Source organism: Coregonus clupeaformis, chromosome 28, assembly GCF_020615455.1.
Source record: "Coregonus clupeaformis isolate EN_2021a chromosome 28, ASM2061545v1, whole genome shotgun sequence".
NCBI classification, from domain to species: domain Eukaryota; kingdom Metazoa; phylum Chordata; class Actinopteri; order Salmoniformes; family Salmonidae; genus Coregonus; species Coregonus clupeaformis.
Genome location: NC_059219.1, coordinates 15878896 through 15894650, shown reverse-complemented (window position 1 = coordinate 15894650; position 15755 = coordinate 15878896). Strand labels below are relative to the sequence as shown.

General features: G+C 45.1%; 1 protein-coding gene across 1 annotated transcript in view; it reads left to right on the top strand.

Moving 5' to 3' along the window:
* LOC121543825 (protein capicua homolog) overlaps positions 1-15755 on the top strand; it is a 47715-nt gene that overhangs the window by 23992 nt on the left and 7968 nt on the right. The window contains exons 4-12 of the mRNA XM_045208635.1: positions 11885-11996; positions 12175-12357; positions 12497-12635; positions 12796-12974; positions 13140-13278; positions 13626-13723; positions 13892-14852; positions 14976-15115; positions 15342-15502. Coding sequence (XP_045064570.1) covers positions 11885-11996; positions 12175-12357; positions 12497-12635; positions 12796-12974; positions 13140-13278; positions 13626-13723; positions 13892-14852; positions 14976-15115; positions 15342-15502 — 2112 coding nt within the window. The remainder of the gene's footprint in view (positions 1-11884; positions 11997-12174; positions 12358-12496; positions 12636-12795; positions 12975-13139; positions 13279-13625; positions 13724-13891; positions 14853-14975; positions 15116-15341; positions 15503-15755) is intronic.

Sequence of the window (15755 nt, the reverse complement as noted above, 5' to 3'; positions counted from 1 at the left end):
TAAACCCTACTGATGCGAATCAAAGTAGTGTAGTGGAGGTATGCGATTTATCAATTATCTAGTACAATAGAGAAATCATTCACAAAGTTGCCTACACAATCGCAAAGCACGTGAAATATATTCACATGCGCGCAGCGCACATAGCCAAGTTTCAACGGAATATATTTTGCTGTGAAGAGACAGAATCATTAGATCATTTGTTTTGGTTCTGTCCATTTGTAGCTTGTTTTTGGACACAGGTCCAGGAATGGCTAAAGGATTGCAATATTTACCTGGAGCTAACCTTGCAGATAGCATTACTGGGTGATCTGAAAAGTCATAGTCAATCGATCAATAATATAATAATACTTTTAGCAAAAATGTTTATTTTTAATTCACAATCTGTAGAAGCAAAGAGAATAGAAAGGTTCAGAACTTTTGTAAAACATCACAGTACGGTTGAAATATATATGGCAAATAGAAATCCTATATGGATGGTGTTAAGAGATAGATGGGAGGTATTGAATGGATTTGAAGGATGGGACTAATAACAAATAACAACAAATAATAACAAGATAACTAATAATGTAAGCATACTGTGTCCATAATAAGTATATTTACATTTTACATATTTAGCAGATGCTCTTATCCAGAGCGACTTACAGTTAAAGAGTGCATACATTTTTATTTATTTTTCATACTGGAATCGAACCCACAACCCTGGCGTTGCAAATGCCATGCTCTACCAACTGAGCTACATCCCTACACAGCCTGGATTCGAACCAGGATCTCTAGTGGCACAGCTAGCACTGCGATGCCGGGCCTTAGACCACTGCGCCACTCAGGAGGACATATAGGTTGTATGTTGGGAGCTTTTGGGAAAGAGCACAGTTAGAAAGATATGGCATATAGAAGCTAACCGGATGGACATCATGAAAATGATCGGAGAGGTTGAGAGTAGAAGAAGTTCAGGAGCAAAAACAAATAAAATATAATTATTGTAAAATTGACTGTGTCCATAAGGTGTAGATAGTAAGTATAGGCTGGAAGTAGCATTGTTGTTCACTAATTTACCCCAATTAGGGAAAGGATGGCGGGGTTGAAAAGTAATAAAGGGGGAGTATATACAGTGCGGAGAACAAGTATTTGATACACTGCCGATTTTGCAGGTTTTCCTACTTACAAAGCATGTAGAGGTCTGTAATTTTTATCATATGTACACTTCAACTGTGAGAGACGGAATCTAAAACAAATATCCAGAAAATCACATTGTATGATTTTTAAGTAATTAATTTGCATTTTATTGCATGACATAAGTATTTGATACATCAGAAAAGCAGATCTTAATATTTGGTACAGAAACCTTTGTTTGCAATTACAGAGATCATACATTTCCTGTAGGTCTTGACCAGGTTTGCACACACTGCAGCAGGGATTTTGGCCCACTCCTCCATACAGACCTTCTCCAGATCCTTCAGGTTTCGGGGCTGTCGTTGGGCAATACGGACTTTCAGCTCCCTTCAAAGATTTTCTATTGGGTTCAGGTCTGGAGACTGGCTAGGCCACTCCAGGACCTTGAGATGCTTCTTACGGAGCCACTCCTTAGTTGCCCTGGCTGTGTGTTTTGGGTCGTTGTCATGCTGGAAGACCCAGCCACGACCCATCTTCAATGCTCTTACTGAGGGAAGGAGGTTGTTGGCCAAGATCTCACGATACATGGCCCCATCCATCCTCCCGTCAATACGGTGCAGTCGTCCTGTCCCTTTTGCAGAAAAGCATCCCCAAAGAATGACGTTTCCACCTCCATGCTTCACGGTTGGGATGGTGTTCTTGGGGTTGTACTCATCCTTCTTCTTCCTCCAAACACGGCGAGTGGAGTTTAGACCAAAAAGCTCTATTTTTGTCTCATCAGACCACATGACCTTCTCCCATTCCTCCTCTGGATCATCCAGATGGTCATTGGCAAACTTCAGACGGGCCTGGACATGCGCTGGCTTGAGCAGGGGGACCTTGCGTGAGCTGCAGGATTTTAATCCATGACATTGTAGTGTGTTACTAATGGTTTTCTTTGAGACTGTGGTCCCAGCTCTCTTCAGGTCATTGACCAGGTCCTGCCGTGTAGTTCTGGGCTGATCCCTCACCTTCCTCAAAATCATTGACGCCCCACTAGGTGAGATCTTGCATGGAGCCCCAGACCGAGGGTGATTGACTGTCAACTTCAACTTCTTCCATTTTCAAATAATCGCGCCAACAGTTGTTGCCTTCTCACCAAGCTGCTTGCCTATTGTCCTGTAGCCCATCCCAGCCTTGTGCAGGTCTACAATTTTATCCCTGATGTCCTTACACAGCTCTCCTGTCTTGGCCATTGTGGAGAGGTTGGAGTCTGTTTGATTGAGTGTGTGGACAGGTGTCTTTTATACAGGTAATGAGTTCAAACAGGTGCAGTTAATACAGGTAATGAGTGGAGAACAGGAGGGCTTCTTAAAGAAAAACAAACAGGTCTGTGAGAGCTGGAATTCTTACTGGTTGGTAGGTGATCAAATACTTATGTCATGCAATAAAATGCAAATTAATTACTTAAAAATCATACAATGTGATTTTCTGGATTCCGTCTCTCACAGTTGAAGTGTACCTATGATAAAAATTACAGACCTCTACATGCTTTGTAAGTAGGAAAACCTGCAAAATCGGCAGTGTATCAAATACTTGTTCTCCCCACTGTATATAAAAAACATGGGGGATTGGAAGTGATGCAGACAATTACATTGATAGAAGTTACAATCTATCTGCAATATTAAGCTGATCTACCCCCAGAAAAAAAAGAAAAAAAAGTTTCAACGGAATATCATCTGCAGGCAGCAAGAGTGTGCAGCTCTCAAATGCTTTTGGCATGGAGCAGCTCAGAGAAGAATTACATCGGTAGCTGGTAGGGTAGGAAAGACGTTTCAACGTATGATATCTACAAGTAAATGCTAACTAAGGCAACAATGGATATGCAAACCAGGTATTGAAAAAGTTTAGTCCGAAGTGTTGGTTAGTATGCTATTTGTGATGCGCAAATGTCATCATGCACTGTTTGCATCAGGGGCGAAGACATGGATGGGCCTGGGTGGACAGAGACCCACCCACTGGGGAGCCAGGCCCTGACAGGCCCACCCAATCAGATTGATGTGGTTTAAGCATTGTTGTGGACTTAGACCATCATTTTTTAGTCCTTTTTCTATAAAAACAATAAGTGTGATTTTTTAGAGTAAAAATCTATAGGAAAACGCATAAAGAAACCATAGGAAAACATAGAATATTCCACACAGGGTGCCTTTCCTTCTCTGGGCAGGCTGTTTGGGAACTTTCTGGCAAAATTAGAGTATACCCACATCTCCAGGCACCACTATACCACTGCATAGGTCCGATGGAAAGACAACAGTCACACACAGCATGATGTTAAAGGATAAGCAGTCCATAAACTCAGACATATTAAGCCAGTAGGTCCCAATCATAGAATACAAAAACACAACCATTAAGCATTTTCCAATCGAAATGTACAGTGGGGGAAAAAAGTATTTAGTCAGCCACCAATTGTGCAAGTTCTCCCACTTAAAAAGATGAGAGAGGCCTGTAATTTTCATCATAGGTACACGTCAACTATGACAGACAAATTGAGAAAAATAAATCCAGAAAATCACATTGTAGGATTTTTTATTAATTTATTTGCAAATTATGGTGGAAAATAAGTATTTGGTCACCTACAAACAAGCAATATTTCTGGCTCTCACAGACCTGTAACTTCTTCTTTAAGAGGCTCCTCTGTCCTCCACTCGTTACCTGTATTAATGGCACCTGTTTGAACTTGTTATCAGTATAAAAGACACCTGTCCACAACCTCAAACAGTCACACTCCAAACTCCACTATGGCCAAGACCAAAGAGCTGTCAAAGGACACCAGAAACAAAATTGTAGACCTGCACCAGGCTGGGAAGACTGAATCTGCAATAGGTAAGCAGCTTGGTTTGAAGAAATCAACGGTGGGAGCAATTATTAGGAAATGGAAGACATACAAGACCACTGATAATCTCCCTCGATCTGGGGCTCCACGCAAGATCTCACCCTGTGGGGTCAAAATGATCACAAGAACGGTGAGCAAAAATCCCAGAACCACACGGGGGGACCTGGTGAATGACCTGCAGAGAGCTGGGACCAAAGTAACAAAGCCTACCATCAGTAACACACTACGCCGCCAGGGACTCAAATCCTGCAGTGCCAGACGTGTCCCCCTGCTTAAGCCAGTACATGTCCAGGCCCGTCTGAAGTTTGCTAGAGTGCATTTGGATGATCCAGAAGAGGATTGGGAGAATGTCAGATGAAACCAAAATAGAACTTTTTGGTAAAAACTCAACTCGTCGTGTTTGGAGGACAAAGAATGCTGAGTTGCATCCAAAGAACACCATACCTACTGTGAAGCATGGGGGTGGAAACATCATGCTTTGGGGCTGTTTTTCTGCAAAGGGACCAGGACGACTGATCTGTGTAAAGGAAAGAATGAATGGGGCCATGTATCGTGAGATTTTGAGTGAAAACCTCCTTCCATCAGCAAGGGCATTGAAGATGAAACGTGGCTGGGTCTTTCAGCATGACAATGATCCCAAACACACCGCCCGGGCAACAAAGGAGTGGCTTCGTAAGAAGCATTTCAAGGTCCTGGAGTGGCCTAGCCAGTCTCCAGATCTCAACCCCATAGAAAATCTTTGGAGGGGAGTTGAAAGTCTGTGTTGCCCAGCGACAGCCCCCAAAACATCACTGTTCTAGAGGAGATCTGCATGGAGAAATGGGCCAAAATACCAGCAACAGTGTGTGAAAACCTTGTGAAGACTTACAGAAAACGTTTGACCTGTGTCATTGCCAACAAAGGGTATATAACAAAGTATTGAGAAACTTTTGTTATTGACCAAATACTTATTTTCCACCATAATTTGCAAATAAATTCATTAAAAATCCTACAATGTGATTTTCTGGATTTTTTTCTTCTCATTTTGTCTGTCATAGTTGATGTGTACCTATGATGAAAATTACAGGCCTCTCTCATCTTTTTAAGTGGGAGAACTTGCACAATTGGTGGCTGACTAAATACTTTTTTTCCCCACTGTACAACTATTAATTCCCATTGCCAAAAGCATTTCACGTTTAGCACACAAAGTAACTGGTGACCTAAAGTTTAAAGTGGAACTGACAGCATTTTAATTATTTTGCAGATATACAACAAACAGACGATCATAATATCACTAAAAAATATATCAAATTCCCAGTTTATGCTACAAAACCAACTTTAGAAGAGGTTTTAAAAATAGGTTATATTTGACTCAACATTCCATGACATACACTAAGGCATTGTTGGCAGAGTAGATGGATGCAGTTCAATGCATGATTAATATAATTCAGCAATACAATGGTACATTGTTTGCTGCCTCCATTCGGGATGCACTGTTTCAGTTTCAATGACTTAATATTCTGGACAAAAACTGACTAATGTAACTAACGCTGGGAATGTCAATACAATCAAACTAGCAAGGGCAATGATCACAAGTCAGTCATAACGTGGCTTATAGGCTAGTGTATCTATTTATGTAGCAAGCTAAAAACACCGAACCTAACATTAGCTAGCTAGCTGCTAGGAGGATGTCATGCCATTGGAGGAGTGGGTGAGTGACTGACTGACTTTTTCCCCTCATATAGTTTTTCAGTGGCTATACACAGCTAGAGATGCAGGTGTCTTGAATGACTGTTAGCATATCTCTTGCGTTCACAAATTCACTCTGGCTATCTAGCTACTCTGATTTCAGAGCACTCTAGTCTGAGTGTGCCAGAGTGCAGAACAACTGATGAATTTATGAATGTGCAAAACCCACTGAATATGATGGGTGTCAGTAAACATAGGCAAAAAAATTTAACAGTTAGTCAAGAATGCTCTACGTAACATGTAAACAGCCTAATCAGCTCTGCTACCACGAGTAAAATGGTCAGAGTGAGGTGTTCTCTCATTTGTGTCTGGAAGTAGCTAGCTAGCAAGCTAGCCAACTTTAGTTGCACTGCCTGTAAACACACAGTAAGTGAATGATGGCAGGCCCGTGAATGATGGCAGGCCCGTGTGGCAAATGGCTTGTTTGGTAGGAGTGGCAGGAGGATGGTAAGGTTTTTTGTCTTCTGGTTATCTTGATCTCTGGCTCCCTCAAGTCATTTGTGTCATATTTAATCAAACAGTGCGCTTAAAGGGAAAGGGGGATACCTAGTCAGTTGTACAACTGAATGCATTCAACTGAAATGTGTCTTCCGCATTTAACCAAACCCCTCTGAACTGACATCCACATCAAGCATCAGACAAGCTCAATTACGAAAGTATTCACCCCTCTTGACATTTTTACTAAGTTGTTGCCTTACAACCTGGAATTAATATGGATTTTTTGGGGGTTAGTATCATTTGATTTACACAACATTCCTACCACTTTGAAGATGCAAAATATTTTTTCTTGTGAAACAAAGAAGAAATAAGACAAAAAAACAGAACTTGAGTGTGCATAACTATTCACCCCCCCAAAGTCAATACTTTGTAGAGCCACCTTTTGCAGCAATTACAGCTGCAAGTCTCTTGGGGTATGTCTCTATAAGCTTGGCACATCTAGCCACTGGGATTTTTGCCCATTCTTCAAGGCAAAACTGCTCCAGCTCCTTCAACTTGGATGGGTTCCGCTGGTGTACAGCAATCTTTAAGTCATACCACAGATTCTCAATTGGATTGAGGTCTGGGCTTTGACTAGGCCATTCCAATATATTTAAATGTTTTCCCTTAAACCACTCAAGTGTTGCTTTAGCAGTATGCTTAGGGTCATTGTCCTGCTGGAAGGTGAACCTCCGTCCCAGTCTCAAATCTCTGGAAGACAAACAGGTTTCTCTCAAGAATTTCCCTGTATTTAGCGCCATCCATCATTCCTTCAATTCTGACCAGTTTCCCAGTCCCTGCTGATGAAAAACATCCCCATAGCGTGATGCTGCCACCACCATGCTTCACTGTGGGGATGGTGTTCTCGGGGTGATGAGAGGTGTTGGGTTTGCGCCAGACATAGCATTTTCCTTGATGGCAAAAAGCTCAATTTTAGTCTCATCTGACCAGAGTACCTTCTTCCATATGTTTGGGGAGTCTCCCACATGCATTTTGGCGAACACCACACGTGTTTGCTTATTTTTTTCTTTAAGCAATGGCTTTTTTCTGGCCACTCTTCCGTAAAGCCCAGCTCTGTGGAGTGTACGGCTTAAAGTGGTCCTATGGACAGATACTCCAATCTTCGCTGTGGAGCTTTGCAGCTCCTTCAGGGTTATCTTTGGTCTCTGTTGCCTCTCTGATTAATGCCCTCCTTGCCTGGTCCGTGAGTTTTGGTGGGCGGCCCTCTCTTGGCTGGTTTGTTGTGCCATATTCTTTCCATTTTTTAATAATGGATTTAATGGTGCTCTGTGGGATGTTCAAAGTTTCAGATATTTTTTTATAACCCAACCCTGATCTATACTTCTCCACAACTTTGTCCCTGACCTGGTTGGAGAGCTCCTTGGTCTTCATGGTGCTGCTTGCTTGGTGGTGTTGCAGACTCTGGGGCCTTTCAGAACAGTTGTATATTTACTGAGATCATGTGACACTTAGATTGCACACAGGTGGACTTTATTTAACTAATTATGTGACTTCTGAAAGTAATTGGTTGCACCAGATCTTATTTAGGGGCTTCATAGCAAAGGTGAATACATACAGTGAGGGAAAAAAGTATTTGATCCCCTGCTGATTTTGTACGTTTGCCCACTGACAAAGAAATGATCAGTCTATAATTTTAATGGTAGGTTTATTTGAACGCATGTCATAAATTGATTTGCATTTTAATGAGGGAAATAAGTATTTGACCCCCTCTCAATCAGAAAGATGTCTGGCTCCCAGGTGTCTTTTATACAGGTAACGAACTGAGATTAGGAGCACACTCTTAAAGGGAGTGCTCCTAATCTCAGCTTGTTACCTGTATAAAAGACACCTGTCCACAGAAGCAATCAATCAATCAGATTCCAAACTCTCCACCATGGCCAAGACCAAAGAGCTCTTCAAGGATGTCAGGGACAAGATTGTAGACCTACACAAGGCTGGAATGGGCTACAAGACCATCGGCAAGCAGCTTGTTTGAGAAGGTGACAACAGTTGGTGCAATTATTCGCAAATGGAAGAAACACAAAAGAACTGTCAATCTCCCTCTGCCTGGGGCTCCATGCAAGATCTCACCTCGTGGAGTTGCAATGATCATGAGAACGGTGAGGAATCAGCCCAGAACTACATGGGAGGATCTTGTCAATGATCTCAAGGAAGCTGGGACCATAGTCACCAAGAAAACAATTGGTAACACACTACACCGTGAAGGACTGAAATCCTGCAGCGCCCGCAAGGTCCCCCTGCTCAAGAAAGCACATATACAGTGGGGAGAACAAGTATTTGATACACTGACGATTTTGCAGGTTTTCCTACTTACAAAGCATGTAGACGTCTGTAATTTTGATCATAGGTACACTTCAACTGTGAGAGACGGAATCTAAAACAAAAATCCAGAAGTAATTAATTTGCATTTTAAGTAATTAATTTGCATTTTATTGCATGACATAAGTATTTGATACATCAGAAAAGCAGAACTTAATATTTGGTACAGAAACCTTTGTTTGCAATTACAGAGATCATACGTTTCCTGTAGGTCTTGACCAGGTTTGCACACACTGCAGCAGGGATTTTGGCCCACTCCTCCATACAGAACTTCTCCAGATCCTTCAGGTTTCGGGGCTGTCGCTGGGCAATACAGACTTTCAGCTCCCTCCAAAGATTTTCTATTGGGTTCAGGTCTGGAGACTGGCTAGGCCACTCCAGGACCTTGAGATGCTTCTTACGGAGCCACTCCTTAGTTGCCCTGGCTGTGTGTTTCGGGTCGTTGTCATGCTGGAAGACCCAGCCACAACCCATCTTCAATGCTCTTACTGAGGGAAGGAGGTTGTTGGCCAAGATCTCGCGATACATGGCCCCATCCATCCTCCCCTCAATACGGTGCAGTCGTCCTGTCCCCTTTGCAGAAAAGCATCCCCAAAGAATTATGTTTCCACCTCCATGCTTCACGGTTGGGATGGTGTTCTTGGGGTTGTACTCATCCTTCTTCTTCCTCCAAACACGGCGAGTGGAGTTTAGACCAAAAAGCTCTATTTTTGTCTCATCAGACCACATGACCTTCTCCCATTCCTCCTCTGGATCATCCAGATGGTCATTGGCAAACTTCAGACTGGCCTGGACATGCGCTGGCTTGAGCAGGGGGACCTTGCATGCGCTGCAGGATTTTAATCCATGACGGCGTAGTGTGTTACTAATGGTTTTCTTTGAGACTGTGGTCCCAGCTCTCTTCAGGTCATTGACCAGGTCCTGCCGTGTAGTTCTGGGCTGATCCCTCACCTTCCTCATGATCATTGATGCCCCACGAGGTGAGATCTTGCATGGAGCCCCAGACCGAGAGTGATTGACAGTCATCTTGAAATTCTTCCATTTTCAAATAATCGCGCCAACAGTTGTTGCCTTCTCACCAAGCTGCTTGCCTATTGTCCTGTAGCCCATCCCAGCCTTGTGCAGGTCTACAATTTTATCCCTGATGTCCTTACACAGCTCTCTGGTCTTGGCCATTGTGGAGAGGTTGGAGTCTGTTTGATTGAGTGTGTGGACAGGTGTCTTTTATGCAGGTAACGAGTTCAAACAGGTGCAGTTAATACAGGTAATGAGTGGAGAACAGGAGGGCTTCTTAAAGAAAAACTAACAGGTCTGTGAGAGCTGGAATTCTTACTGGTTGGTAGGTGATCAAATACTTATGTCATGCAATAAAATGCAAATTAATTACTTAAAAATCATCGAATGTGATTTTCTGGATTTTTGTTTTAGATTCCGTCTCTCACAGTTGAAGTGTACCTATGATAAAAATTACAGACCTCTACATGCTTTGTAAGTAGGAAAACCTGCAAAATCAGCAGTGTATCAAATACTTGTTCTCCCCACTGTACATGCCCGTCTGAAGTTTGCCAATGAACATCTGAATGATTCAGAGGAGAACTGGGTGAAAATTGTTGTGGTCAGATGAGACCAAAATGGAGCTCTTTGGCATCAACTCAACTCGCTGTGTTTGGAGGAGGAGGAATGCTGCCTATATTTATGACCCTAAGAACACCATCCCCACCGTCAAACATGGAGGTGGAAACATTATGCTTTGGGGGTGTTTTTCTGCTAAGGGGACAGGACAACTTCACCACATCAAAGGGACGATGGATGGGGCCATGTACCGTCAAATCTTGGGTGAGAACCTCCTTCCCTCAGCCAGGGCACTGAAAATGGGTCGTGGATGGGTATTCCAGCATGACAATGACCCAAAACACACGGCCAAGGCAACAAAGGAGTGGCTCAAGAAGAAGCACATTAAGGTCCTGGAGTGGCCTAGCCAGTCTCCAAACCTTAATCCCATAGAAAATCTGTGGAGGGAGCCGAAGGTTTGAGTTGCCAAATGTCAGCCTCGAAACCTTAATGACTTGGAGAAGATCTGCAAAGAGGAGTGGGACAAAATCCCTCCTGAGATGTGTGCAAACCTGGTGGCCAACTACAAGAAACGTCTGACCTCTGTGATTGCCAACAAGGGTTTTGCCAACAAGAACTAAGTCATGTTTTGCAGAGGGGTCAAATACTTATTTCCCTCATTAAAATGCAAATCAATTTATAACATTTTTGACATGCGTTTTTCTGGATTTTTTTAGTTGTTATTCTGTCTCTCACTGTTCAAATAAACCTACCATTTAAAATTATAGACTGATCATTTCTTTGTCAGTGGGCAAACGTACAAAATCAGCAGGGGATCAAATACTTTTTTCCCTCACTGTATGCACGCACCACTTTTCCGTTATGAATTATTTCAGATTTTTAAAAAACTAGTTATTATTTTTCATTTCACTTCACCAATTTGGACTATTTTGTGTATGTCCATTACATGAAATCCAAATAAAAATCCATTTAGGAAAAATAGGATAAACGCCAAGGGGGATGAATACTTTTGCAAGGTACTGTAGTTGATTTTATATAAAAACATTTTAAAAATTTCGACCAATCGATTGGTCGAAAGACACATAAAATCAACCTGTGTGTTGAGTGGCTCCACACGTCCACTGTGATGTTTTAGTATACTCCTACATGTAGAGCAGCATGTTATTTGAACAAAGAGGTGAGGAACAAGCATTCCGTCTCTGTGCTTTCTTACTAGCTATATGAATGGCAATATGAATATAAGCTATATGAATATACAGGGTAGCAGGTAGCCTAGCGGTTAGAGCGTTGGGCCAGTAACCGAAAGGTTGCTGGTTTGAATACCTGAGCCGACAAGGTGAAAGATCTTTCGATGTGCCGTTGAGCAAGGCACTTAACCTTTATTCGCTCCAGGGGTGCTGTACTACTATGGCTGACCCTGTAAAACAACACATTTCACTGCACCTATCCGGTGTGTTTAACAACAAAACATCAAAAAATAAATAAAAATAATGGCTGTGGCCAGGCTGCTGCTGTCCATTTTCCGGTATGAGCTGTCAGCTGAATCCACTGAGCTGTCTCTGGGGAGATGAGCCACCTTCCCTGCCCTTTGTGTGTGAATGAGAATGACAGTTTTTATGTAAATCTCTCTCCTAAAACCTATACTGCCTAGAGAGTTGTTTTTGTCTGTTTTTCAATTTGTTCCCATGTTTGCTACAGAGGTATGATGGTGAGTGAGATATATATGGTTTAGGTCAGAGATGTCTGATGTTGTCATGGTTCTGTCTCCTCCTGTCTCTCTCTCAGATTCTTCCCCAGTGTTCTTCCTGAGCCGCCCCTGTCTGTAACTCCTGTGAAGAGACGCACTCAGTCCCTCAGCGCCCTGCCCAAAGATGGGGACAAGATCAGCCCTGGCAAGGTAACCTCAACCTCTCACCTGTCTCTCACTCACTCATTTTCTCAATTCATCTCTTACCTTGTCATGCATTCCATTCCCTCACTCATTTAATCACATTGCTAAAAGACAAGAGCAGCCCTGGCAAGGAACTCTCTCTTTCTCTCACCCTCTCATCTAATCATTCTTTCCTCCCTCTCAGAGGGAGAAGGACCACATCAGGCGGCCGATGAACGCGTTCATGATCTTCAGTAAGCGTCACCGAGCGCTGGTGCACCAGAGGCACCCCAACCAGGACAACCGCACGGTTAGCAAGATCCTGGGCGAGTGGTGGTATGCCCTGGGGCCCAAAGAGAAGCAGAAGTACCATGACCTCGCCTTCCAGGTATACGCAAACACACACACACACCAATTTAGTGCAATGGTTTAGTCTGGTCTGAGCATCGAAGACTAGGCAGCCCAAAAATGAAGAAATGTATTTTGTTGGCTCATCTTCTCTATCTCTCTATTTCCCTCTTTCTCAGGTGAAGGAGGCCCACTTTAAGGCCCACCCAGACTGGAAGTGGTGCAACAAAGACAGGAAGAAGTCTAGTTCTGATGGCCGAGGGCTCCCGGGGCCGGGTGGCAAAGACATTAGAGAGAGGAGCATGTCTGAGACCACTGGTAAGTCACACACTGCTGCTCAATACACCCAAATAAGAGAGAACCAGATAACGGAAAGGAAGATAAATGTTCATTGATTGCCAAGGTTTCCTCTGAGCTCTGTCACCACTGTCTCAGTCTCACCACTGTCTCACTCTCCCCCTTACTTTCTCTCTCTCAGAGCCCCATGGTGTGGAGCTGAAAGGGGTGGGGCCTGGCCTGGTGGGTGTGTCTGAGCGGAACCCAGGGGAGGGGCATGTAGGTCAGCTATCCCGCCCCCGAGCCTTCTCCCAGAGTGCCATGCACAGCCTGGAGAGGAGTGAGAGGGGCAACACACAGGCCCTGGCCGAACTGGCACAGGTAAGGCACTGCTATATAATGTTGTTTTCACCACAGCCGCTTTACCCCAATGATTTCTTAGTTTGGTATGTCAGTTCTGACTCGTCCCTCTTATCCATCACTTTCTTGTCTTTATATCTGTCTCCCTGTCCTCCACCTCTCTTCTTCCCACCTCTCCTGTGTCAGATGTGTGGGGATGGTGGTGGCCAGTTTTCGGGGAGTGCCCAGACCCTGTCCCGGTCTCAGAGGGGGGTCAGTGAGGACATGACCAGTGATGAGGAACGCATGGTCATCTGTGAGGAGGAGGGAGACGACGACGTCATCGGTGAGAAACTAAACTGCTGTGACATAATTTCAGCAACGCAACAGTTATACGCTTATTTTGGAGTAACCCCTGTAAAGGTCCAAAACATTAAACTGCTGGGAAACACAATACTACTGGGGGCTCTTTTCCCATAATGACATCATCTTAATTGGACAGTTTGAGCAATAACTCAGAAATTCAATTCAATAGATCTTTATTGTCCTCGAAGGGCAATCTGGTCGCAGGAAATTATACACAAACGATTCCCAGACATACATATTACGTGTACAATATACTGTCAGAAGAAGTTAGATATGGGTGTTTGTGCACATAAACCATGCCAACCCTCACTCTCCTTTCCCCTACAGAGGACCCGTACCCTGCCAGCTCCATAGACCTAAAGTGTAAGGAGAGAGTGACAGACAGCGACAGTGACAACGCCTCTGGGAACGAGAGCGATCGCAAGGTAACAGTCTCTTCCTTTATCAAGGGTAGATTGAGTTACAGTTGTCTGACTGATCATGTTGTTGATACAGTACCATTATTTAGAGAAGTGGATCATGTTTTAAAGTCCTTCTGCTTTTAACCCTGCTACAGACATTTAGTTGTTGTTTCTCTTTTTCCGTCTCTGCAGCGTGTCTTTGCTCCAGTGATCTGCTCTTCCTCCTCCCACCCCACCCCCCACGGACGCTCCATCTCTCTCTCCTCCTACCCTTCCAAACGCTACGACGAGGGGAGAGGAGGAGGGGGGCTCTCAGACCGCAGGAGGAAGAGAGGAATAGAGGGAGGAGGAGGTGATGGAGGAGGAGGAGTGGCACCTCTCTCTCTTTCCCTGTCCTCAGGCCACTCTGTCATCTCCAGCCCCGGAGGCCCAGTTCCTTCTGCCCTTGCCCCCCTTGGCCTGTCTCCTCTCCTGGGCTTGGGGGCTGTCAGAGTGGCCTCTACAGTGGTAACCAACGTGGTTCGTCCGGTCGTGAGCACGCCAGTCCCTATCGCTAGTAAACCCCGAGACGGAGCAGCTTCATCCATTCCTCACCCGCCAGACAGGAGGTCCCTCCCATCGCAGCAGGCGCAGCTTCTGATTGGCTCCGGAGCAGGAAGCGGAGGGGGTGGGTACTACTCCTCATCCTCACATAATCCCATAGGTGCAGGGGCGGGGCCAGGGGGGCTAGTGACCAGCTTGGTGTTCCCGGGGCACAGCCAGCCCACCGTCCAGCTCATCAGTCCCTCCCCCCAGCCGTCCTCCCACCACCAGCTGCCCCCTACCGCCCCGGTCTCTGCCCCAACACACAACCACACCAACGGCCCCCTGCCCCTCTCCTTGCTCCAGCCCCAGTTCCTCTCCTCGTCCTCTCTGGCATCCCCCGGGGGCAAAGCCATCACACAGGTCCAATACATCCTGCCCACCCTATCAGCCAGCTCTAACCCCAAGAGCCCCTCCCCTCAGCTGCACAACCTGCCAAACAGTATCTTCAACCTGCCCACAGCTCCGCCCACCCACATGTCCATAGCCAATGGGAAGCAGGCGGGGCCAGGCTCGCTGATGGGATACGCCTCCAGCCCAGCCGTGGGAGTGGTCAGCCCGGGATCCAGAGGTGAGGGGGGAAAGAATGAGAGAGAATCGTACACCAAAATTCTAAGAAATGGATAACTGTGACACTGTTAGCAAAAAAGGCCTAACCTTATCCATCTTTTCTTCTCTCTCTTTCTCCCTTCAGTGCAATCCCAGTCCCCGGTCCTACAGGGCAAGATGCTGGTTCCCATGGCAACAGTGAGGACGGCATCCGCCCCCGCCCAGCAGTTCCCCCTCGTGGCTCCACCTCTTCCTGTCCAGAATGGAGCTCAAGCAGGAAGCAAGGTAAGCAGGGTTACCATGGTGATGTCAGCCAGACCAAGACCATTGAGATTTCAGCAGGTTTATTCTGTATTCCAGGATTATCAGAGCTCCAACATTACCATTCTTAATAGTCTTGGTAATTATATAATAATCTAACTAATTACACTTGTAGTTACCCCAGGTGAATGACTAAATACACAGATATCCATCTTCTCACTCTTTCTCCATCTCTCTTTCTCTCTGATAGATCTTCCAGATCGCTCCCATGCCTGTCGTCCAATCCCAGCTCCAGCAAGGTGGGGCAGGGCATCCTGGGAGCCCTTTTCCCATTACCATGGGAATGGCCACAGTGGTGCACCCGGGTTCTGCCCCGTCTCAGACTATGCTGCTGCCGCCCCCACCAACCAGGTAGGATGACACACACACACCAACTCCATCTAACAGTGCACTGTTAGCGCTGCTGCCCCACCATAATACATAACACAATGGTTTTGGAAGAAGTGCAGCTCTTGTGTTGTGTGTTAGTCATGCTGTTCTGCTGCTGGTGGCCCAGGCTGTTCTGCCTGCCGCCCACTCACTGCCTCTCAGCTCCACCACACAGACACACTCATCTACTGTTTCCTCTACTGTTCAGTCACCCACTGACCCCCACTGCACCATT